Genomic DNA, 26,719 nt, shown 5'->3' with positions numbered 1-26,719 from the left:
CCAAAATTTATCCAAATTTGTAAACGAACGCGTGATATATTGGCAGCCCATAACAGTTTGCATAACGGGTTCCGTTCGGTTTGATCCTCGAATCGCTAATGATGCGTCTTTAAACTACTCACTCATGTATGTCGGGTATTTTTAAACATTTGCTTAGCCGATAATAAAATTGTAAGCTCTTAATGAAGCCGTTAATGGTACCCATTACGTTACAACATTATTAAATGTGTCAGACCTTTTTATATCATCTTTGAAGTGTTTTGGTTACTTTATACAGTGCTTGTTTTAGTTTCTAGTCGTGTCAGCCATTGGGTATGTGCAAACAATAGAGATCGTTAAAATTTTAACAGGGTGGAATGAGTTTTCATACACAATAACATAGAATAAGTTATGCATAAGCATTATCTTTATTATTTCTTGGTAAAACTTTTCTTTATTTATTGACAAGACAAGAATCAAGATAACATTGATTTCTTTCTACTTACAGAAAAATTACACCATTATTATTTCATACATAATGGCATAAAACCACAATTCAAGGTAATGGTAGAAAACAGTGGAACATGGTGAATAGGGCTGACTCAGGCTGAATAACGAATTAGAAATCAATAAATCTGACCTAGAAATAAATAAGGTCTTACCTCGCGGTCCTTATTTCCATAGGTGATGCCCAAGTTTGGCATAGCACGCAATATGGCGACTAGCGATTGGATCGTGTTGCTGTACACGACAGGCCGATACTGTTTGAAGTCTTCATTTGTGAAGCCACTCTCGTGAATAATTCTGTTGACAAAGATACAAATTAATATAATTGGTCAAATTTGAATCGTGGCAAGAACAAAGGAAATGTAGCTATCATTAAATGCAATTTTCCTTATAATCTGTTTATCCTATAGCCATACCATGAATTCGAAGAACAGCGAAAGACGATTAACATAATACCTAATAATAATAATTAGTCTTTAGCTATTTCGTTTGTAGAATGCCTACTCTGAAATTTTTCTGTTTTCGCTATAAGATTCAAATAACATACATATACTGGATTTTTGTATTATGACAGAAAAAACATAACACATTAAAATAGTATACGAGTACACAAGACATTAACACAATCTGTTTTTACTCAGCAAAGAAAATGGGAATAATTTAGAAAGGTAAATTTGTATCCTAGCAGACGACAGCCATATCAAGTATTTAATTGGCCACGCAATCGTATTTACGGTTGGATACTTTACATATTATATTGCATACAAATGCGGTAGACAGTTTACATACGCCAAGAAACCTACACAAAATGTTATGAGAAGTCGACAATAGGCTACGTCACTTGAGCGGCTGCGGTCTGTGCGTCGTTAGTATCATCAACCCATTCCGTGAAGCACCCTCGAGAAATATGAACAATGGGCGAGCTTACTTAAAAATCGCTTCGTAGATACTCGCTTCCAAAACATCAGCATTGATGGTATTCTCGTCAGGGTTGCGTAATCGCAAAAGCTATTTTGCAGTTAAATGAAAAGGATATTTTAAGTGATAAACGGATCTCGAAATGATTTGAGTGTAACTGAGTTTTAAAGATCGATCGAAATTCCATTCGTGTGAATAACCAGTAGCAGAATGACGCAAGACCAGGGAAGCCCATTATATTTATATGTTTAATTTTCAAGCATTGGTTTATTATGAATACAGCGGAGCAGTGGGATGGCTGCTCGATTTGAAGTCGAGCCAGAATATAAATTTTGGAATAGTGCTGAAGTGATAAACATTATCAATAACACATAACGTACAAAAGATAACCAATACACTTACAACCTTAGAGCTTACAACCCACAACCTGGTGACATTTAATTAGCAGTCAAACCTGTGTGGGTTGAGTTATTAAAGTGGAACTATGAATAGTCCAATAACAGTAATAATTTAAGAATTTCAATCCTAAAAGTTCGTGGATACCGTATATGTCTACCAAACAAGCGTTACTAATATTACGTACTTTCTAATTATTATATCAATAAATTAATTAATGACATAGTTAGTAAAAGAAACTTAGTCGTAAAAAACGAATGACTTCCTTTATTACAACTTACTTTCACTTGCGTACGGTAATTTACATAAAAAGCAGTCTATAACTAACAAGAACTTCATAGCTTGGGAAATACCTCTGAGTCAAGTTTACCACGTGACGTCACCCCACTTCCGATAGATAATACACAAAGATTTCAAAGTAAATGTACTTAACGCACGTTAGAAATTAATATTACTGGTCACAATCTATTTTGTAAATATAATAGTTTAAACAAACCGTACGGGTTCACCGCCTCCTTGGTAGATTGACTAACCGAAGAAATGTATAACCAAGAAGGATCAACAGTTCAGCGGTAATTCGTATCATCATTTACATTCCAGACAAAAAATCCATCAATGAAACAGATGTGAAATGATTTTGCTCCTATCCCAACTATCCAGTGCTATCGTAAAAATAAAGAACTCATATAAAAATATTTATACACCACATGATCTCTTATACAAGCAAAGATTACAATTTATAGCCAGACGAAAATATCCAGGTGATATAATGTCAAGTACCTACACTAGAGAATCACATCATCCTACGCAACGGATAAAAAAGAATTCACGTATTGAAATTGACAATACATATAATATGACACACGTTATAAGATGGATCTTACCACCTTACCCCTTTAACAAAAGCTGTAGGCCCTTTCCATCGGGGGCAATTACTAACAAAATTCCCTTTACATTCCGTTTCAGACATCTACTGAGCATGCGTATGATACTTGACGTCACACTCCTGTTACATGGTTATCGGGCTAGCATCCGGGTCCTTGACGTCATCGAACGTAACTCTATTAAAAAGTACCAAGGCCTATTTTGGTGTTTATTGCTACTCTCTATATACACCGATAAATAATAGCGTCTCGTATCTGGACCAGTTTTATTAATAATTACCGTGAATTATATTTATTACTAGCGGTCCGCCCCGGCTTCGCCCGTGGTACATATTTCGCAATTAAAAGTAGCCTATGTTCTTTCTGAGGGTCTAAAGATTGTCTGTGCCAAATTTCATCAATATCGGTCCAGTAGTTTTTGAGCCTATTCATTACAAACAATCAAACGTAGAATAAAAGTAGATGTAGATAATGAACTCACTTTTACATAGGACTTAAAGAGTTTTGAAAATTTTTGATTTTCAATTAATTACCTACATAGACTAATTCAATCAATCATGATCACTGTGATTAAGCTGATTGTGAATGTGTGTTTGTATCGCGGAAGCATGTTAAACAATATTTTTAAAAATATAAAATAAGGACAGATTGTATGAGTAGAGATATTTATGCGAAGTATGGAATAAAATACCATCCAGTCTTCTCTATATTTCTCAGTCTATTTACAAGTTTTGTGCAGGCTTTGATTCAAATACATTTAGTATGACGTATTACATAGCATGTTTCTTATCAAAGAGTTTTTGAATATATATAGAAAGTCGATTAATTTTATAGAAAGTAAGTTATTTTAAAATATGAATTTGATTAAAGGTATATATGTGCATAATATTAAAATAGTAATTTATTCATCATTTCTATCTTTTTAAGATGCTCCGATAAGTCGCGAAATATACAATGTGATATTTATGGGCCGTTGAAAAAATAATTACAGTTTAAAAGAATGACATATAAATTTAACATCGATAAAATATGTTGTTTAATATGCATTAACGAAAATATGTGATTGTTTTATGATTGTATGATAATGAAACGCGCATAGCTAAGAATAAGTAATAGTAGGTAGGTAACTTGATGTCATTTCGTATGCAGCACAAGTTGGTATCTGACGGGTCATTCCTTCTTTGCTTTATAAACATTCCTCACATGCACAGCATTTTCTTAAGTCACTTAATAATTCTACTTTTCATTTTATATCGCTGTTATAAAAATAAGCACCATACACCGCTTCCATAATCAACGGGTATGAATAATATGATGAATATTTAATGTCGTTAATTTCCATAGCCTCAGTACATAATGAATATTAATACCATAATTTAACTGTAGTTGTAATGAATTACTCAATCAATGATGATTTATCAGACTTTAGATTGTTAAAAGACTTGTTATCATTGTTAATTGTTTTGCAAGTTCACCCACGCGACTTCGCCTGTTCGCAAAAGGCAGCAATGAATAATTTGATAATATAGCAAAATTTTTCATTGCTGCTCCTCTATTATATGTCATAGCGTGATGTTATATATAGCCATTATATACCCTTTATTGATACAACAGCTATCCGCATATGAGATTAGCGCATTCAACCAAACAAACCTTTACAAAACAAAATAATAATTTCTTCCGACAATATAGGGTAATTGCACTGGTTTGCCGTCCAGCTTCAGTTTTCGTCCATTTGACTGACCTGCTACAATCACGTGCGTAAAACTTGAATACAAACCTACCTTCCCGCGCAAGTTTGCACTTTTTACGGTCCATAATGTTTAAGCAACAGTACTATCAACATGAAAATTTGATTTGACAAGAAGAGAGTTCAAAAAATTAACGTAAAAGTGGCCGCTTCGCATCCGTGCCTTGCAGATGTCATCGCGCGAGAGAAAAATTTGCCGGCGAGAAAAGTTCATGGTAAGGTAAATCACTGTTTTAGCTAGTTTACGTAATGTTTTTGGTACGTATGTTTATTTATAAGCATAATAAACGCAATTATAAGTGTTTGTCATACTTTTTTATAATACTCTTCGAAATATTAAGTGGACGGATACTAGGTTACCAAATTCTCAAAATATTTGGTTTTCGTCCAAGTGGACGGAAACTCAAACAGCTACGTGAATATTTGTTAGGGTCATTTTACTTTATCGGACCTTTAAAATACTGAATAGTTTCTCCCGAAGTGATCTTTATTGCTATTAGTTTAGATTTTTTGGTTTCCGTCCACTGCTATGTCAGTGCTGCCAAAATAAAAAAATATTTAAAGAAGTGGACGAAAACTAAATTTAGCTTTAAATGTTTTAGTTTTCGTCCATGAATGAGTATTGGAGTAGACAAAAATTAAATATAGCTATTCTTTTGCATTACTTTTCGTCTATTTTTACGTATTGAAGAGTTTTCTATTCAGTATCTTCCTTATAAATAATTGGTGCGGGCCAGAGTGTTGTAGGTACCTAATATTGTCATTGATTCAGTCATGTATCATTCTCCTTATGTGAAGTAGAGTCAATTATTCGTAGCATAAATGGGGGTAGGTCAGACATAAATACACTATATTTTTCTTGATTATCATTCACTTGAGTATCATCTTTTATTCTAGGTCTGTATTGCCAATGCAGTATTTTTTTATTATACTTAGGTACTCAACGTATCCTCAGAAAGATCTTATTCTTTTTAGATGGCTTCGAAGGAGTCTAAGAAATCTAGAAAAAAAAGACGCTGCGTACACTGAAGAATCTTTAGTAAAGGCTTTAACGGCAATACGGAAAACTAAGGCATCAGTAGACAAGTCTGTAGAGATTAAGGGATTCCTAAATCTATGGTCCTCGATAGAATACACGGCAAAACAACTGATAATTTAAAGAAACGTGGGCCAGAACTCGCGATTATTAATGCCAAATAAGAATCAGTAAGGCAGCATAGTTTATTTTAGTAGCTAAAACTTATTATTATATGGCTGTGTGTGTATAGTACTTTTCATCTGATAAACAAAGTATTAGAATGAAAATTTTTGTTGTTAGAATGAATATTTCTGTTTTTTTGATGTTATTTCTTAGTCCTGTAATTATTACTTGATTCATTTACATTGTAAGGAACGCATACCTTTTTTTATTACGAATGATTATACAGTCATCACTAACGCCTATAAGGACTGCCAAGTGCTACATAGATCTCAGTGTTGACTAGTTATATTGATTATTATTAGTAAAACCACAAGTAAAACTAAACATGTAAGGTAGTGAGAAATTGTGATGTTAATTAAATAAATTATAAAAGTATATATTTACCTGTAATTGATTTTTAACTTAATAGTTGACCTACCCTCCTTTTTCTACACGGTGGTCGAAAACTAGCTTACACTAGGACGAAAACCAGTTTTTTTGGACGAAAACTAGCATTTAGCCTACTTTTGCAGAAAATAATTTAAATTAAAAGATACATCAAAATGATTTATTTTCACATAATATTATCTTAAAGAAGACTATATAAGGACTTAAAAAAAATATAATATGTTTAAGGAAGGGTGCTCCAAAATATTTATTTCGTATCACAAAGTTGGCAACTCCTATAATTGGACGAAAACCAGCGCAATGACCCTACCTACTTATAGGTACATTGACTAATTTGCACTTAGAATCTATACTTAATATTATAAAGCTGAAGAGTTTGTTTGAACGCGCTAATTTCGGGAACTACTGGTCCGATTCGAAAATTTCTTTCGATGTTAGATAGCCCATTTATCGAGGAAGGCTATAGGCTATCTATATATCACCTCGCTGAGACCAACAGGAGCGGAGCACTGCGGGTAAAACCGCACAGCTAGTTTGAATATTTTTGTTTCATTTTTTATGAATTGATGAAAAAGTATGAAATCAATTACCGTTTCTTTTTTATTATAACAGATCGATCGGTTGATAAGTTATCAATTAATCTTTAATAATATGAATAGTGAATCTATCGAATGTATTATCATATTTATCGCAGCGGTTTTATCAAAGTCGAAAGTAAATACATAAACAATAAATTCAATACGACTTTAATAATAATTATTCATAAATATGAAATGGCGGTGCAAAAGAACAACTTAACATCTATTTAATCCTATTCACAAGACCGCATTGAATCTGCCGAGTAAATTAATGCCCTAGTTTTCTATAATAGGGCTGTATTTATATTTTGCCTGCATAGCGTATGTTCATGCTGACGACTAAATGAAATCCATATCGTTTATCGTATAAAAAATTACATAAATGGGCACTTACTTCATCTGTTTAACTATCGTACTCTTCCCGGATTCACCGGCACCTGTAACAAGAAACTTCTTTTAGCATCCCAGAAATAAAGAAAAGCAACGCAAAAACCTGAAATCCTGTAAATCATACAGAGTTTAGGCTAAAATGTTTACGCAGCCGCTGTAATAAAACGGCCAATGATATAAAAACAGTTAATTGCCAAATAAATGTAAACGCAACATTTCACACCAAATGCATCTTCTAAAATCTAAGCTTAGACGACGGGTAAGTATGTACGTAATTTGTTAATTTATACATTTTCCGAGTATTATTTTATTAAATTACTGCATATCTTAGTATACATAATCAGTAACGTTGTTCATTTCAATTCATAATAATCGACTTCACCACGAAAGTGGTACCAAAATCGTGGAGTTCGATTTTGAAATAACAACATTTTGTGATATGTATAATTAATCAATCAATTAAAATTGCACATCTGTGACAAGTATTTTTCGGGCATCTTTTTTGCTATCAAACATTTTGTACTAATATCTCTCCAATATAGATCTGGTCACAGTGACCCTGGGCTGTATCTAATTGACTCGGCGCAAACGTCCGATCTCTGACCTCTCGCACCACGTATCACCTACATTGAGACAACCAGTCTGATTTAATATTGCAATTGTAACAATGAACTGTACATCTGAATGGCGCTTGAATAGCTACATAATGTTATCAGTATTCATAGCAATATTTAAAATCACGAGACATGTAACCAGCTATAGAACTGACATTGGAAAAGTTCAGACTTATTGTTCACAGAACATTTTTGCCTGATCACTTAGATACCTAACAAAAATTATTCAGTTATGTTGATACATATTGTCACAAGCTATTTAAAGAGCCTTTGTCGATCTTTGAACATTGCATAAAAAATTTGGTCAGATTATAAGAAAAACTGGCAATGCATTATTTTTACAAAAACAGAGTTTTCGTGCATTCAATTAAATTAACGAGAATGTATCCATTGACTAAAGTCTATGTATTTCTCTTGTGTTTGATTTACACATTTTTATAAATTTTAAATTTAAAAAGCCTATGTATCAAAAAAAAAATATCTTCTAGTGTAGCATTATAAATTCATAGATATACCAATTTCTCATAAATTGTAACTCTCATTAAACAAAAATAGATTACATACATATTAGCATAAGTGAATCAAATACAGTTTCCCATTTATTGCCCACATCAATCAATTTTATCAACAATGTTCCAAGAATTCCCTAGGAACATGTTATAGTATTGTTCAGCATCCAGGACAATGTGATATTAAATAACAAACAGTTAATACAGAGAAAAATATTTATGATTTCCATACTTCTATCAAAATAAATAGCATAAAGATTCAAAGAATTAAGATATTGTGAATTAGTGTTTGTCTCTATCTATAATGGACACAATAATTTTAATTGTGTCAAAAGTAGTTATGTGATATTATTTTTTAACACTTATGATTAATTTTGAATCTTCTTCTTACTAATCTGTAACAAGATATTTAAATATTTTAGTTTCGTCTTTATCAGACTGCAACATTTTTTGAAAAGGCAAGTTAAGGCCGTGTACGCGGTCCGTGCGCTGTTTGGCTCAAATATGTGATTTTTCAAACCAGATTGTCCATCAACCACTTATCTTACAAATATATGAATTACTAATAATTTTAGGAAATTTTATTGTCTATATAGTTAGTTAAGAGTTTTTTTCAATTAATACAGTATTTGTGAATACCATCAAGATAACTGAGCCGATGATTACTTGATTTCGCTTTTAGTGTCAATTTCGAAGCTAAAAATATCTGAAATCGCTGACAGATCTAACACACAATTTTTTTTAACTAACTGCAAAAATCCTTATTAAAATAGTTAGTTAAAAGATTTTTTTATTTTGGACTCCTAACTTACGAAATTAAAATCCGAACAATGTGATTTTTTTTAGAAATTATAGTCGACAAAATGATTATTTTCAGCAAGATATTTGACTTAGTTTAATATAATTTTTACATATTGCAATAAAAGAACGTCTTACTTATAAGATAAAATTTAAAAAATCAACTGAGGTACCTCTATTATTTTTCTACAATTTTTTTTAAAGTACTATAAAACACTGCGCGCGACCCGATTAAAATCAGTCGGCAGCGAGCCTTTCCAGAGAGAGGACATGTTGCTCGGCGCTCTCCTGTGGACCTATGCTGTTCATAGTAAAAGGATAGCGCAAGCCGCGATCTATCGTAATAGATCGCGGAGATTTTGACTTGCGTTAAATTGAATAAGCCCTCTTAAGATAAACTGATAAATTTAAGATATCAATAAAAATATGAGGACTATAGTTCAATGTATTAATATAAAAACCAAAGTTTGAGTCATATTTCAAAAGGATATAATGACTAACCATTCACAAACAGCCGTTCAATAATATTATTGAGCGTATGTTTAGAGAAATTTCTCATTTACTTGGGCATGACAAAACTAAAACCACAATCAATAAGTTTGTATATTAAAGAGTACTTTTACGAGCTTAAAGTGCACAGATAATAAATATTGATTTACAAAAGTTTAACAGGGGATTAAGCTTTATAAGTTTTAAGAGTTAATAACAAGGTACATTTTATCATTTAATTAAAACCTTGGCATACTTTTTAGACTGAATAATTTACTTTTTAGGCGAATTACAGTTTTGTAATGTAGATTTAAATATATAAGTTTCTGTTCCTACATGAATTATTAAAGATTTTTAAAAATAATTTGAGTAAAATTATGATGGTGGCAATCTCTAGAATTAGAATAAGCTGCAAATTTATATTTCTCTCTACTTTATTACTTTAACACATTTTTCTTCATAAATTGTAGGTGTAAACCAGTGAGATATTACATATTTCATCTTATTGGAAAGAATAAAAAATATAAACAAAGCAAATAAATATGTAATAACATACTTAAAATTACGTATGAATATCATAATTAAAGTGCATTTTAATAACTAATGTTGAGCAAATAAAGATATTTATTTATTTATTTATGAATGAGCTTAATGCTTTATGTGCTTATTATGAAAAGGGTGGATTTTATTACCCCTACCTCCATTTTCCTGTTACAAATAGTCCAATTTACTAATTAAAAACCAGTATCAAGTTATATGTCTATTTTTAAATTAGTTTCATCAAGTTAATAAGAAAATAGATTAAATATGCTGTGTGTTGATCCAAACAAGCCCTAATTTACTTATATTAACATTAAGGAAAACAAGAATAATTAGTAAATTACTTTAAGGAGTGTAAGGTTCATTGTTTCATCATATATAATAATACATAATAATATATTTAAATTGTAATGCAATATTGAAAAATGAATTAATAGAAATTTAAAGAAATAGTAGTAGTTAGATACCAAATTTTGCTTGTACTTTATCTGCAAAGATACTACAGCATTATCATAAGATTTTGAACATTATTGCTCCGATCAAAGTATCTTGAATTGCAATATTTTGCATTGTTTCATTTTTGAAACATTTTCTTTTAAATTTACAAAAGGAAAATGGTTTTTCTAAAGGTATTAATTATAAGTATTTAGAACACATTGTTAACTGCAACAATAATCATAAATTCACACTACTCAATAGATTTTGATTGATTACTTTTATCTATCAAATATATTATACACGTTTTGATTAGAGATTGTTTTAATTAACAGTAATTGATTGATTTTAATTAAACACAAATATTGATAAAAATTGTTTGATGTTATTTTTTGTTGTATTGTTTGTTTACTTATGTATGTTCTTTTGTGCATTGCTATATTTGTATGTATGTAAGGTGCATTGGGGTAATTCCGGCCACGGAGTAAATACGTATATGTTAAATGAATACGTAACTATCGATACATTAATCAAATATGTATGCTAATAATATCAAACCTATATATATTTTCATGCCCTTACTTTGCGATACGATAAAGCGATGCTCTAATAGTGGTATTCACAATTTTCTGAAATTACCCCTCATCCGAAATTCCCCCAATGCACTATATATAATTATTTTATAGAGCTTAACTTTATGTACAATTTATTATTACCTTATATTTGTCAATTTATATCAGTTTAATTTGCTCATTTAAAAAAAACTTGATAGTTGACAAAATTGCATCCATGTCTGGATATTATGTTTACTTACAGATTGAAATTGGTAATTTTATCAATATTTGAACCTAAAAACTGATTTCATGAAATAAGGGTAAGTATTTTTAAAAAACATCTACCTAAACAAGTACAATACAACAAGTATAAATCCAAATCCAAGTACAAATCCAACACAGAAATAATAAAACAATTACATGTCTGTAATTTCCTAATTATTATGCCAATACACTTTCATTTTAACGCGGAATAGACTCACGCCGGCATACTGATTAGGTAGGAGAAAGCCGCGATATTCTTTAACAATTATTGTATGCTCAAATCAAAATATTATTATTTGTTGCCAATAAATCGTCCATCGCCAATATTTACGCAAACGAACCGTGAAATCGTATACTAGCATATTTCTCAACGGTTATTGACGTTCTTTTTAACGCTATTGTGAATTCAATGCATGGGTGCGGTCAGCGTCGATTTGGTTGGAAACGAATAACTGTACCTAGCAGCAAAAGCTTAATATCTTTGGACGCCTGAATTCCATCTTCCTTCAAGTTTCTTTCGATCTGTCGACTCCGGGCAGCCGCCGCTCGCTCTTCGGCCGACTGAGTGCAACCCATGTCGGCAGCTGTTCCTTAGCCCAGACCACCTTCCGCCCCGACTCCCGAGCCGGGCGCGCTCTCACCGCTCCCTCTGCATACGCTCTACACGCGTCCTGCCGCCCCGGCCTAACCGGAGCCACCCTACACAGTGTTAACACTCAACACAGTAACCTAACTGTACCACTAAGCAATACTTCAGCGAAACGTAACTGCACAATAAATAATCACAGCCCCGTGATTTTCACAATTATTTAATCCACACGACACTGAAACGCGTAACGACAGCGTAAACTTTAATTGATTTTATGAATCCGTATGAGATAATGGCGGCCAGATGACAAGCACCAGCTACACTCCGTGACGACTGACGGCGACCGCGCCCCGCTCGACTGACATTCGGCTGCGTTCGGATAACTTCGCTTCACCTCGCTCACACATGCGTCAAAGCGGATGTGTATACGAAAGAGACCAAAAATAAAATTCGAATAATAAAATTCAAATTTTTAACCGATTCATTGATCAGGGCAGAAATTAATAATTAATGTTGTATATGTTTTTTTATACATTTTCTAAACATAATTTTAATGATTTTTAAATAGAAACGGTCAATGAAAAGGTTGAAACTGTTACCTCATTTCCGAAATATAGAAAATAATTACATTAACCAATGTGGGTATTTATATCAGTATATAATACAAGGACATACATGTCCAAAATTATTAATAACTAGCAGTCCGCCCCGGCTTCGCTCGTGGTACATATTTACGTTTTCTCTACATAAGAACCATCCTCGTACTTCAAGGAATATAACAAAAAAAGAATTAACGAAATCGGTTCAGCCGTTCTCAAATTATGCGCTTACCAACACATTTTTTTTTTGTATTTAAAGACCAATTTTCATGTCATGTTATCTATTAAAATACCTTTTAAGTAAATAAAAAAATATTAGAACGAAGTGTTCATTTAGTGTGAGTAAGCCTATTTTATTTTTGCAAGTAACAAGTTGTGCGTTTATTTAAACAAAGCAACAAGCAGTTTTAAGTGCGTCATCAGTAGCCTTCTCCCAGAGTCGATATAGCATACGCGGGCGCGGGAGATGCGCGCGCACCACCTGAAACATTGAAAGACAAAGCTGCATACCAAGGAGTAACAGCTTAATGTCCTTGGCGGCTTGGATGCCATCTTCTTTCAGATTCTTCTCGATCTGCTTGCTTCGCGCAAGGGCAGCGCGCTCCTCGGCGGAAGAAGCGCAGCCCATGGCTATGGCACGCACGGCCTGGCTCGCTACGCGCGGCAGCACCGTGCTCTTTGCATGCTCACGGCTCGTGGTTGCGCGCCGGTAGCGCCGCGCACGCGCTAGGTCGCGCACGCGTGCACTATCAGTTATTAGGAAATCGGCGCCAAGTTTAGCGCCCTAAATATATTATGCTGCCTGCCGGCAGATACACGACAATGCCAAGACGTTAGGTAGCACTTATCGAGGTGCCAACGCGGCGTGAATCCGCGAACGAATGACAACTCACGCACGCTCCCTGTACCGAGCGTACTGCGCACGCCCGAACACAGCGAAGGCTCTGTTAACAAAATTAATTATATTATGTATAGTAGTAATTAAGACTATGTATATTATAACCCAGTGTAAGAACTTCGCCAGGCTACTTTCCTACCTCTGAAGTCAATATACATACATACATGTAAAAATATAGCAAAAATTTAAAAAAAAAATATGTTGTACTGGGTCCCATTTAACGTTAAGTAAATTACTCTATGTCATTAACATTATATTAAGTGGAAGGTAATTATTACTAATGGAATGTGTGCATAAAATGATTCATCAAAAACTTTATAGTAACATTACATGAATAAGATCTTTTAGCAATAAGTAAATGATTTATGAATAAGATACACAAGTTGTGATTGAACTGGTGGTGATGAACTTTTCTCCATCTACTTTTTCTATCTGTGGAAATCAAGTTAACGCACAAATCAAAAAACATATATGTATAAGCAATTAATCTGTAAAATTATTGCATTCATCTGAAAAAATACGTCGCAGCGTCGCGTCGCTGGGTTTTTTGTTTTTTATAGATTGATTGGGAACAATGAAGCGTAAATAAAAAATGTATAAAACGATGGTACATTCGAGATGAAGGAAACACATTTAAATATTATATTAAAAAAAAATAATATTAAATTTATCTAGACCACATCTAGACAGGGAGCTTAAGCTAATTTTAAAGTAATTTTATAAACTAGGTTCATCATATTATTATGTTGGCAACATAATAATCTGAATACTTCGTACTACTTCGTAGTCTTGCGTGGCATGAAGGTAATTTAAAAAAAAATGTGATTTGATAATGTCAAAGTCAATCATGATTCGTACAATGGATTCGTATTTCGTTTCGTTATGTCAAATTTCAATACAAACAAATTTCAAAATATTTACCTAGTCGCTTTTTAAACCTGGAAAAAGTGACATAGGTACCTAGAGTTTATGTGAAATTATGGATACAGATGAAATCTATGAAGTCCCTACGTGGCGTGGAGTACCAGCTACAATCATTTTAATAAATTTATTAGAAGATACGAAAATAGTAGAGAATGCACATGTTGCAACTTGCCGCCTTCTGAGACAGTATCTACGAAGTGGAAGTTCACAACTTATCGGTGTTTACTTATATGGGGTCGAGGAAAATAATCCTACTAATAGTTTGACAGATTCTCAAAATGTTAAAGAAATTGTACCTCTTTCTTTACCTTCTTTGCCAGATTTCAAAAAGTTAAGAGACATTGATTTCGATTCATTGCAAAGGTGCAATGATTTAAAATTATCTGATGTCCTCTGGCATTGCAGTAAATCATTTGCAAACTGTAAGAAGCAAATATCATCTCACAAAATAATCATGCTTACTCAGCTTATAAAAACTCCCGTGCAAACTGATCAAACTCCAACTTTAAAAAGGGTTAAAGATTTAGTGGATTCTAATATAGAAATAAGGATACTCAATATATCTGAGAACACATACAATATAGATATATTTTATATTAATTTCATGAAGGAAGCAAACAAAGGACAGGACCCTATTCTTCCACCGCCTATTATTGATCCCTTGGAGATAGAGAAACTTATGTATAGAGAATCACATAGGCGATTAGCTGTAGCAAATCTCACCTTTGAAATTGGAGATGGATTTTCTATTAGCTTAGGAATTTATTCGCTAATAAGAAAAGCTGGTTACAGTTATCATAAAAAAGCTGATTTGGATAGAGAAAGTAATGCTATTGTATCAAGTGTTACTAAAACAACAAAAGTCTGTGTTGATTCTGAAGATACAGAAACACCTAAAGAATTACCACTACTTAAATCTGAAGTATTATTCTACCAAGAATATGGTGGTGAGAGAATAGAGTTTACTAACAGTGAAATGAACACTATTAAAAATCCATTTGGCCCACCAATGATGAAACTTCTGGGTTTCAAACCAGCAAAAATGATTTGTAAGGAAAAATGGTTTTTAAAAATGGGTTACTTCTTGTATCCAAATGAAAAAATTATAGAAGGATCAACAGTAGCTTTTAAAGCAATGCATAAAGCTTGCTCTGATATGAATATGATTGCAATTTGTATTTTATGTACTAGAGTAAATGCAAGACATACTGTTGTAGCTTTAAACCCATGTAGGAACCCACTAGACCTGGATGTGGAAGTTGGTTTTGATGTTATTCATATTCCTTTTGTGGAGCATGTGCGAGATTTAAACATACAAGATGGTGACGAAGAGCCTGTTGAACAGGCTCACAAAGTTGTGATGAAAGACATATTGAGTGCTATTCAATTTGATTACAAACCAGACATGTTTTTGAATCCTAAGCTTCAATCAGAGTACAGAGCAATTGAAGCAATAGCTCTTGAAGAGGAGGATGTGGAACCGTTTGTTGATACCACTAAACCTAATTCAGCAAAGTTCCAGAACTTAAAGGAGGATTTATTTGAGGAAATGCTAGGACCATTTGGTGCTCTAACCATTAAGAGAACTGCTCCAACAATTTCAGGCGCTAACAGTAAGAAGACTAAAGTTGCTGACATAGATGAAGACTTACTCCAGCACAGATTGTCAAGTAAGACAGTTCACCAGTACACAGTACCTCAGCTGAAGCAGGTCTTACAATATAAGGACATTGACAATTTGCCCGCATTGACTGGTTTGAAAAAAGCTGATTTAATTGAGCTAGTATATGAGAATTGTTAAAAAAACACAGGTTCTACATTCAACATATTTTATTAATACTCTAAATATAAAGAGATCCATCAGCTGGACCGAGGTGATGGATGCCGATTAGCAGAGCATCAACTAGGGTCCATACACCAAGGCCACCAAAACTAAACAGCTTCCCGATTCCCTCCTGCCAGTGCCCTAAATAAAATCTATCAGCTCCAAATCCTCCAAGTGTGAGAGCGAGCACTAGAGCAGTACCCCATCTAGTGCCAGCTGTCCAAGAGCATCTGATTTTCTTTAAGAATTTTCTCTTTCCTAAGCAAATTACATCATCAGAAACTGTGCAATTTGTCCTGTAAAAAAATATACTGTTAATCAATGTTACGGATAAAATCAGATAAAATACAGATAAAATTGTTAAGTTAAAAACTTTAAAAGTTGAATTTGATAGCATTCAAATGCTTTATAATAATAACTTTAAAAGTTTATATTTTTATACCATTTTGATATAAGAAATGTAATACAGAAGTCAAACTTACAAATAATACTTCATAGGTGAAGCTAAGGAATTGCAATTAGCTTTCTGATCACATCTATGTTCCCATTTATCAGTTTGGTAGCAGAACCGACACATTGCAGTTTTGTTTAAGGATTTAGGTCCCTGGAAATCAATACACAATAAAGAAGTTAATTACTGAGTTACAATTACTTTCATTGACCTATCAATTTTTATAAATGATTTAATTAATAAAAAATCACAAAGTATTTACCTTAGTGAATAGAAAAGAAAACGTATTGGTCAACACACTGTTGTGTAGTGTATAAAAGGTGCTGTGTTGAAATTATGATTACAGAAAATAAAGAAACCAATTTAAAATATTACATATTATATAGCTAGCATAGCTTTACTCACATTGCATATAACTTTTGGTTTCACAAAACATGTGTAGTTGTACATTCCTCCATAAACACAATCAATATTTCGGTCACATGACAAACAAGGGTAATTGAGATCTGAACAATTTAATGTATTGCCTTCTTCTGTAGTGGGGCAGCTTTTCAGGTATTCATCGTTTCCACTAAAATTCACTAATTTACTATTGGTGTCTTCCTTTGACTTGCCTTGTTTGCTTTGAATATCCATTTCATTGTTTGCTATAAGAAATTATAATAAAATTAAATACTATGTTGTTTGTTAATTATAATGGTCTTGAATTATATTGATAAGCGGAATTTACCCATATCCGTTACGTGTATTGTGTTGAAAATAACTAAAAGGATTAAAACTAAACTGTCTCTAATTGAAATTCGTAAAGGTAGGCACCGAGGCATTTTAACTGACAAGATATTGCTACATATTGAAAATAAAGACAGTGGTTTTATTTTTAGTATAGTAAATTTAGTTGTTATTTATCTATTTTAACAACAAATTACTTTAACCACTTTTTGATTCTGCAATTTTTTAACTTTGACAATTTGACAGTTCAAAATTGACAATAAATAATAATTAAAGTAGCCTACTCACGATTCAATTTCAGTAACAATCTGTTGACACAATCTGCAGTGAGCTGACAGATTGTGTCGTGAATAGTATAGTTGAGGGCACGTTGGGGGCGTAACCCAACATGTTGCGTATTGGATCGGCGCGGAAGCAACCCGACAAATTGTCTCAGCAGATTGTGTGCGTGTTGAAACGTGAGTATTGTGATTGATCCAATCTCGGCTCAATCGCGCTGCGCAGTAATCGCAAAATGGCGGTTTTGAGATAAACGCGGGAAAGACATTTTTACATATTTGAGGAAGATGTTTATATTTTATAGCCGTTTATACTTTATAGCCCTTGAAATCTATCAATAAAATTGGAAAAAATACAAGCTTTACAAAGATAATTATCATATATTTCATAAATTAGTATATCCATTAATAATGCGTATTATTGCGTTGAGGTTTAACATCAGGCCAGGCATCAACGTGACGTGCACACGTTGTGGCAAGCAATCGCGGAATGAAATTGTATCAGCAGATTGAGGGTTGGATGAATCGTGAGTAGAGAACGCTCAATCGCGACTTCAACAAATTGTGTCAGCAGATTGTGGGTTGTGTTGAACCGTGAGTAGGGCCTTTTATATGGCATAAAATCACAGAGTACATAGAATGAAATAGGTAAGAAAATGTCGACGGACGTTTCTCCGAACTTTGATATTCAGGAATAAATAATAATGGTTTCCCCCACGTTTCCTCTATGAGTTTAATAAATTTCAGTTCAAACCGCGCCGCTTTCATATACTTGAATTATTAAAATGCTTTTTCTTCCTTTGATTCTCAAGACGCGGTTTAACTCTAATGTAATCGGGTTGTGAATAGACTGCTTTTATGGACTAATATCTTTTTTGGAGTTGCCATTTGATAATTTGATATGTCACATTCTGACAGTCTTCAAGTTTGAACTTGGGTCTTGGAATACTAATTCGAACTTTTATATGTGTTTTAAAATAAAATGTTAAGAATTTGTGCCCGAATTCCGGAGTAAACACTTACATAAAATGATTGAATTAAATTTTTAAAACAGATGATAAGGCAAAAATAATTTAAGGAATAAATTGTAACAGTTTTCATCATGTCTAATTACTTATCCATTACCGATATTTTAGTAAGTAATGAAAAAGTTCCTTGTAAGTTTTTACACGATCTACCGAAAATGGGTAAGGTTGAATTAAATCTGAGAAATTGAGAATTGAGGTATAATAGTTAATATTTTATTTAAGTTTTCGTTTGTTTCAGGATTTTTGGACCCATCTTGTACCGACGAGGATTTGAAAGCTGGAACAAATTTAGAAATACCATTATGGTTAGCCGAATCTCTGTCTTCCAGAAGACCACCACTTTGCAATGTAGATTTACCCAAAGTTTATAAAGAAACATATAGAGAAATTTTTAATGCAGATGCTTGTACTGTAGATCTCCATAAACTTTCTCAATATTTTTATGAGCTTGGCTGTTACATAGCTAAACATGATATCAAGGGTGAAGTTGCATCTACACTTGTAAATGTAAGCATATTTATTCCACAACATAATAATATTATTAAAATATTGTATGATGAGAAATCAACATAATATTAGATTTCTCATCATACAATATTTTATAATTTCCTAAGTACTCCTCATGTAAAAATTAAAATTAATAATTTAAATTTTTCCTTTGTAGACATTTCGACAGCGTTTCCGAATGATTCTCTCCGCTAGTGTGTCAACGGATTCTGTTAATGCTGTTCAACCTTTATCTGCAAGTGAAAGAGTTCGTACAGCTGCAGCTATGACTACTGAAAAAGCGCTCTCTGCTTGGTTGAAAAGAGGCGACTGTCCGCTCACTACTGCAAATATGGTTGCTAATCATAGAAAACGAAAAAGAGCAGAAATGGAAATGCTATAATAAATAAGAGTTCTAAGTATTAAGTATATCAATAAAGTATAATTTATTCTTAGTTATGGCAAGTATGTATATTTTATTTGTTGTATTTCCTTTCTATTAATTTCTAGTGTATTTGCCTTTACATAGCTAATATGTAGGTACTGTGTTAGTGTGTTTTTAAAAATATGGTCTGAAATAAAAGTGTTTACTAGGATTTAGAGGAAAACAACATACATAATATCACTTGTTTGGCTTAACATTTAAGAAATATTAAGGACCGGAAAGGGTTTGCTTTTAGAAACATTAATAAAGGCAGTCAAATTGTTCTTGTTGTTACACATCAGTCACATTTGTTGGCATAGAGTGAAATGAAAACCAGCAAAAAAAGTCAAACTATTTTATTACACTTAATATTTTTACAATTCAATTTATGTATACCATGTTGAAAATACATTCCTGTTTTTCATTCCTTATAAATAACTTATTCCTATGAGATCAATAAAGAGCAACTTAATTTCTTATAAGCATAAATATCAATCAATTATTATTTTATGTCACAATTCAATAGCTACAAATATTAATATTATAACGCAATTAACACTTAAATAGACGAATTAAAATTGTTATTATAAAACTTCACATTGCTATACTATAAAACTTAATTTATAAAAAGCAGTTCATGCCTGATCATCACTGCACTCCTGGACTTCATCTTCGTCATTAACATTAGTATTTTTTACACTAAACAACAGTTCTGATGTACACCTGTAAGGGTGTATTGATTGTTAACATCTGTCATTCTTCACAGATGGATTGAGGTCGTGGAAGTATGCATGTGCCATCGCATCATCAGCAGGCATTCTTAAAGCTGGGTTGCAAGTCAAAAGACGAGCGAGGAGGTCTCTGCCCCTGGCAGACAGTCTTGGCACCACTTGGGCTAGCCCCAAGCTAGGTTGATACACTGGCAGTGGCTTGTAGTCTGGGAGTTGGGTCACTCCAGGCCATGTTTCTTCATTTGGTGTACCTGTGAATTGCATTTTTTATTACTATTCAAATAGTTATTATATAAAAATATGGTTCAGGTTACAACTCTTAATTTACAATGAATATTTATTTCATTTCTTAATGTAAACATTTAGTGATAATTGCACTAAATAAATTTAATATTGAATTATATAAGAGTTCTTAGAACATGACACTAACTTTAACAACAATAAATGTAATATTATATATTATAATTTAACTAGATGTGCAGCACGATTTCACCTGCATATTTACATGCACGCAAATGCAAATATGTGTGATTCTAGTACCTAGCTATATCACTTCAAGTCTCATCTACATTTCAACAGTGGTTTACCTATGAAAAAGTAACATACATACATCCTTTCTCAAAAACTTTCATATTAATTACGATACTTACCAAGGAGTTTAAAAATTCTTTTTAACTGATCATCCACATCTGAACCTGGGAACAATGGTCTACCTGAGTTAGCTAGCTCTGCAAATATGCAACCAGCAGACCACATATCTATACTTGTAGTATATAACTTGGCCCCAAATAATACATCAGGAGGACGATACCATAGAGTTACAACCTCAGCTGAGTAACACTTGACTGGTATACCGAAAGCTCTAGCCAATCCAAAATCAGCTAATTTAAGTTCGCCATTTTTGTTGATAAGTAAATTCTGTGGTTTAAGGTCTCTGTGCAAAACATTATGACTGTGGCAAAATGCTAGCCCTCTTAACAACTGATACATGAATGATTTCACTACATCTAAATCTATTTCGCCATTCAGACTATCAAAATACTTCTTTAAGTCTTGATCACAATGCTCAAAAACTAAGGTCAACTTCTTCTCACTATGTAGCACATCATACAATCGGACGATGTTTTTGTGTTTTAGTTCTTTTAAGAGGCATATTTCCCGCAACGCTGACGATGGAACTCCTTCGTCGTCGTCATCTAGTCTGACTCTTTTCAATGCGACTATTTCGTGAGTTTCTTTATTTTTGGCCTTAAATACAGTCCCATAGGTACCTTCACCAATTTTTTCAAGTTTTTCATATTTCTGCATGTTTATGTTTTGATAAAAAGCAAAGTATAAAACTGTTATAAAGCAAATGTAATTGACAAACGATTAGCAAATGGCAAAAATTTAGAAATTTGCGAATAATTAAAATGATAGCAGACGGCAGTCGGCACTTGCCAGCACAGAGCTTGCCAGTTCACACACTTTTTTTTTTTTTTTTTTTTCTGTTATGGCAAGAAGATAACCATTTGCCAGTGTCAAGTTAAAGGTAGGGAAACCATACACGGGAAAATAGGGTAGGACGATAGCAAGGTGATCAAAAGAGTTTAGGAAAAAAATAATAATACTTACATTATATTAATACATATTTACATAAATTAAATAGATTATATGGAAATTAATGAACATTACAATTTGATATTATTGCTACATATAAAATTAGATATATTACTTAGATATTTTTTAGGGTACATAAATAGATAGGACATACGAGTAGGAAGAGGAACATTTGAGGATATTAAGGAATCAAAAAAGGAAGAATGGTCGTATAGAGAGCAAGAGAAAAATATGTGGTCTATATTTCCCTCGTCCTCCCCACACTCGCAAACTTCAGTATTTAACACACCAATTCTGGCTAAATGACTAGGAATACACATATGTCCAATTATCATGCGACTTATTGAAGATATAACCAATTTATTTGCTTCAACATCAACAAACCAAGGCTTTATTGGAATTGTCGGTTGGATTCTATAAAAATTCCTTCCCTTACATTGCCCAGTATCTGCCCAGACTGTATTCCACGTTTCAAAGAGATATCGCTTCGGTAATGTTAGCAGATCATGAGAATAGTTCATGTATGGAAACATATCTCCACACTGCACCGCATCCTTGGCCAAGCTATCAGCCCTATCATTTCCTTGGATTCCACGATGGCTCGGGATCCAAGCAAAAGTTACCAGGTAACCTAGATTAATGCATTCATATAACTTATTTTTGATTTGAAAAATAACAGGGTAAAATGGTTTATTGTAAAAAGAATATTTATCTAAGCATTGCAGAGAACTCATTGAATCAGAAAAAATTACAGATTTAGGTAGCTTCATTAATTTAATATATTCTAATGCTTTTAGGAGCCCAAAGCACTCTCCAGTAAAGACTGAAGACTCCGGCGGTAGCTTAATCTTTTGTGTAATCTTATATTGAACGTGAAATATACCAACTCCAACACAACTATCAGTTGATGATTTAGACGCATCAGTAAAAATATGATGCCAATTACGCCACTCCTTATCAACATTAAATCTAAAGTTTACATTTGAATCTATATTATCATGCTTACTGATTCCTATATTGTACTTTATAATTGGTTTGATCAAAAGGCTCTGGTAGTTATAAGCAAAAAGCGGTAAAACTGGGGACTGAAAAATATTGGTTGACATTGAAATGAATTTACGGTAACTTACAATTAAGCAAGGTATAGATTTATTTTTCCAGAATGAAGACGTACGTATTCGATCGTTTAACATTTTTAACTTGTTTATTAATGGATGGTTGGTGAATTGTACTATACGGAACAAAAATCTATCAGATAAATATTGCCTTCTGATCGTCAGTGGAGGATCTCCACATTCAACCTGAAGGGCGTTTATGGGACTCGATTTCATAGCACCTAAAACAATCCGGAGGGCTTTAGCTTGAATTTTATCCAACTTGTGAAGAGCAGTTATATTTCCACTTTCTAATAAAAACATTCCGTAGTCTAGGATACTACGAAGCAAGGCATTATATACCAATTTCATACAAGAAGGATGTGCACCCCACCAAACCCCAGAAAGACATCGCAACATATTTAAAATATTTTCACATTTTGTACAAATGTAGTCGATGTGAAAAGTACCTGTCATTTTACTATCTAAGATAATACCTAAAAATTTTGCATGATTTTGAATTGGAATTTGTTTATTATTATAAGTGACACAAACCCTAGGAACTATTCGTTTTTTTGTAAACACTACCGCAACGCTCTTATCAATAGAAATATCCAAACCATTTTGATCCATCCATCGATTAAGATCAGCAAGACCATTATTTAACAAAATACTGGCCGTCTCTAATTTTGAATCAACAGTGTACAATACCAAATCATCAGCATATTGAAGGACATTGACATAACTACTAAATACATTTTCTAGGTCATAACTATAAACATTATATAGAATAGGACTCAGAACTGACCCTTGTGGAAGACCTTTACTGATAGTACGGACAATACTAACTGTGTCGTCAACATTACAAACCACATGTCTTTCTTTTAATATATTTATAATGAAATTAACCAATAAAGCAGGGATGTTCATTTTATAAAGTTTATTCTGGAGTATTGAGATGACTACATTGTCATATGCCGAACGAATGTCTAGAAACGCGGCAATAACTTGTTGATCATTTGAAAAAGCTAAATTTATATCCGTAGTTAGGATGCTGATGTTGTCAATAGCACTTTTCGACTTACGAAAGCCGAATTGCGTCTTTGAAAGGATTTTGTTGTGTTCTAGGAACCACTCCAAACGGTTTTTTATTAAATGTTCTGAAATTTTGGTTAATACAGACGACAAAGCAACGGGTCTGTATGAAGACACTGCAGTTGGAGATTTATTTGGTTTTAAAATTGGAATGATTTCTTGAGATTTCCAAGACAGCGGAACATTCCCAGAAATCATGATGGAATTAATAAGATCAAGATAATAGTTTAAGCAATTTTCAGAAAGATGTGATATAAAAGAATACGGAATTCCATCCAACCCAGGAGCAGAATCTTTAACAGATGATAAAATACCTTTAAGTTCATCAAGTGTAAACAGTGAAGCTAATAGTGAGCCATAATTATGGTCCATAGGGCAGATTATAGGAGGCTTTAATTGAATAAACTCTCTTGCTGTAGACGGGGCTAAATTATCCATAAAATTACTCGCTAATTCCTTTGATATTATTGATGTCTGTTCTTTGAAAGCTGATCGGAAGCGTCTAATATTTTTCCATACTTCTCTGGAGCATGTTTCGGGTGCTAAAGATGAGCAAAAAGATTTCCAACCTTCTCGTTTCTTCTTTTTAAGCAGTAATCTGGTGGAATTGATAGCTTGAGAAAGAAATTCATAATTTATTTCGGACATGTCATTGGCATATATTTTTTCAATGCGCTTTCTTTCTTTAACAGCATTACTACATTCTTCATCCCACCAAGGAGGACTTGGAATTTTCGAAGGATGCATAGATTTGTGGGGTAAAGTTTTATCAGCTGCATCAATCTCAAATTGCATTAATCTCAGGCAACTCTTTAACTTGGCGATCAACCTCTTCTTTAAACTTATGCCAGTCTGCATTATGGAGCTTATACCTCAAACGAGGCTTTATGCTTGTATTATGTATTTTGTTTCCTATAGGAATGGTCATTAATAGGGGAAAATGATCACTACCAAATGAAGTTGCTAGAGGACACCAAGAAATATATGATGCTAATCCTGGAGAGCAAAGAGAGAGATCTACCGCACTAAAAATTTCATTCGCTCGTGTACGTCTTGTTCGCTCACCTGTATTGAGCATGCATAAATTATACTTGTCAAAGATATTTAAAAGTTGTACGCCGCTACTATTCGTAATACTACTTCCCCAGTATTGATGATGGGCATTAAAATCACCCAGTATCAACAAAGGGGTAGAAATAGAGCTAATTAAATTTTGTATATAGGTAAACGTAGAAGCAGTGCTATATGATATATAAATTGAAATGATAGAGAGACTATTTTTTAGATTAATTCCAACATTATTTAAATATTTATTATTGTGAGCTGGTAATACTAATCGTTTAAATTGTATAGACTTTTTGATGAGTATGGCAGCACCACCATACCCATCAATTCTGTCATCACGAACACAAACATAACCTGGAATTCTAAAATTGAGATTTGAGATTTGGTTTTAGCCAAGTCTCATGAGCGATTATAATAGGATCATGCTTATTTATAATATGAATTAAATCCGATTTCTTAGGAATTATGCTCCTGCAGTTCCACTGTATTATTTTGGAATCCATTATTATTACATATGCTATCAATTAACTTATACAAAGTGGCAACGTTGGACGGTTTTTTAATGTTTTATTTTTTAATAAAGTGTTTATCAAAGAAGTTATAATATCCATAATCTGAGATGTTTCGGTTTCATTATGGACCACTTGATATCCGCAGCCATTTTCAGGCGTAGGAATCTGAGCTTGTCTAATAATATCATTATGAGCAACTTTATCATAACCCTTTATAGACTTAGGAGGCAATTTAGGTTTTAAATGAAAAGTTTTTTTGTACGAAGAATTTGTATTATTAACACTTATTCTGTTTGGGGTTGAATTAGAAGAGGGTGCCATCAATACCTCGCCATATGATTTTGTAATTTGTGGGTAAAATTTACTTGCCTCACCATAAGAAATATTTTTTTGAGCCATACATATTTTGATATCTTTTTGCCGTTTATACTCAGGACAGATTTTGTTAGAAGCATAATGGAAACCAGAACATAATAAACATGACGCACAGTCTTCTTCAACCGTACAAGAGTCGCCTGTGTGGTCTTGACCACATTTGTAACACCTAGGTTTCGAACGACAAATATTTTTAGTGTGACCATATCTACAACATTTATAACATTGGATGGTAGGGAAAATATATAAATTTACTGGCAAAGAGTTATAACAAACATAGACACGCTCAGGAAGAACTTGACCATCAAATGTTATAACAACTGATTGTGTAGGTTTCCAAGATATAGTACCATTAATATTAACCTTATAATTTATCCTTCGGACCTTAATTATTTTACCACAACCTACTGGGGTGGACACATATTCTTTTACTTCCTCGGGGGACCACTCGGATGGAATGCCTTTAACAATACCAATTCTGGTAATATTGAATGATGGAATTTTTGCACTAAGATTATAACTACTCAAATTTTTATTTTTGATGAACTCATTAGCATCCTGCGCTGTTGTGAATGCAACAATGCAACGGTTTCTGCCTATTTTTTTAATGCTACCAGATACAATGTTTTTTATGTTATTGTTCTTTAAAAACCTTCCAAAAGTAATGGGATGCAGAGTAGAGCCATCGCCGGGTGATGTTTCAGTTCTCTGTACATGAACAATATAAGGGAAGGAATCTGTACGGTGCAACCGTTCAAAGCGCATCATCATCATTTTTTGTATGCCACAGCATTTTCATTTTCATATAGCGTTAGTTCACATTA

At 33.1% G+C, this 26,719-nt stretch overlaps 5 protein-coding genes across 6 annotated transcripts in view; 2 read left to right on the top strand and 3 right to left on the bottom strand.

Moving 5' to 3' along the window:
- The window catches only part of LOC123698998 (guanine nucleotide-binding protein G(o) subunit alpha), a 38,481-nt gene extending 25,276 nt beyond the window's left edge, over positions 1–13,205 (bottom strand). Inside the window, exons 1-3 of one of the 2 annotated variants that reach the window (XM_045645853.1) lie at positions 12,892–13,205; positions 6,995–7,037; positions 642–783 (exon numbers count right to left, since the gene is read on the bottom strand). In XM_045645853.1, the coding sequence (XP_045501809.1) occupies positions 642–783; positions 6,995–7,037; positions 12,892–13,009 (303 nt within the window). In that variant the 5' untranslated portion in view covers positions 13,010–13,205. Of the gene's footprint in view, positions 1–641; positions 784–6,994; positions 7,038–11,651; positions 12,129–12,891 lie in introns of those variants that run through there. The other variant, XM_045645852.1, reaches the window with a different exon arrangement.
- Positions 13,206–14,119: 914 nt separating this feature from the next.
- On the top strand, positions 14,120–16,669 carry LOC123698988 (X-ray repair cross-complementing protein 6). Its single transcript, XM_045645833.1, has one exon. It carries the CDS (start codon positions 14,259–14,261, stop codon positions 16,002–16,004), a length of 1,746 nt encoding a protein of 581 aa, XP_045501789.1. The 5' UTR covers positions 14,120–14,258; the 3' UTR covers positions 16,005–16,669.
- Positions 16,016–17,432, bottom strand: LOC123699003 (TM2 domain-containing protein almondex). Its single transcript, XM_045645862.1, has 4 exons — positions 17,210–17,432; positions 16,885–17,126; positions 16,511–16,632; positions 16,016–16,324 (listed from the first exon to the last, which is right to left on the bottom strand). The coding sequence occupies exons 1-4, from the start codon at positions 17,301–17,303 to the stop codon at positions 16,045–16,047; spliced, it is 738 nt and encodes a 245-aa protein (XP_045501818.1). The 5' UTR covers positions 17,304–17,432; the 3' UTR covers positions 16,016–16,044.
- Positions 17,433–18,432: 1,000 nt separating this feature from the next.
- Positions 18,433–19,465, top strand: LOC123699004 (DNA replication complex GINS protein PSF3). The gene is made up of 3 exons (XM_045645863.1): positions 18,433–18,673; positions 18,753–19,021; positions 19,179–19,465. The coding sequence occupies exons 1-3, from the start codon at positions 18,589–18,591 to the stop codon at positions 19,401–19,403; spliced, it is 579 nt and encodes a 192-aa protein (XP_045501819.1). The 5' UTR covers positions 18,433–18,588; the 3' UTR covers positions 19,404–19,465.
- A 300-nt stretch (positions 19,466–19,765) lies between these two features.
- Positions 19,766–21,618, bottom strand: LOC123698999 (cyclin-dependent-like kinase 5). The gene is made up of 2 exons (XM_045645854.1): positions 20,806–21,618; positions 19,766–20,406 (listed from the first exon to the last, which is right to left on the bottom strand). The coding sequence occupies exons 1-2, from the start codon at positions 21,461–21,463 to the stop codon at positions 20,168–20,170; spliced, it is 897 nt and encodes a 298-aa protein (XP_045501810.1). The 5' UTR covers positions 21,464–21,618; the 3' UTR covers positions 19,766–20,167.
- Positions 21,619–26,719: the final 5,101 nt, after the last annotated feature.

Source organism: Colias croceus, chromosome 17, assembly GCF_905220415.1.
Source record: "Colias croceus chromosome 17, ilColCroc2.1".
Classification (NCBI taxonomy): Eukaryota; Metazoa; Arthropoda; class Insecta; order Lepidoptera; family Pieridae; genus Colias; species Colias croceus.
This window is presented reverse-complemented; position numbering and strand designations above follow the sequence as displayed.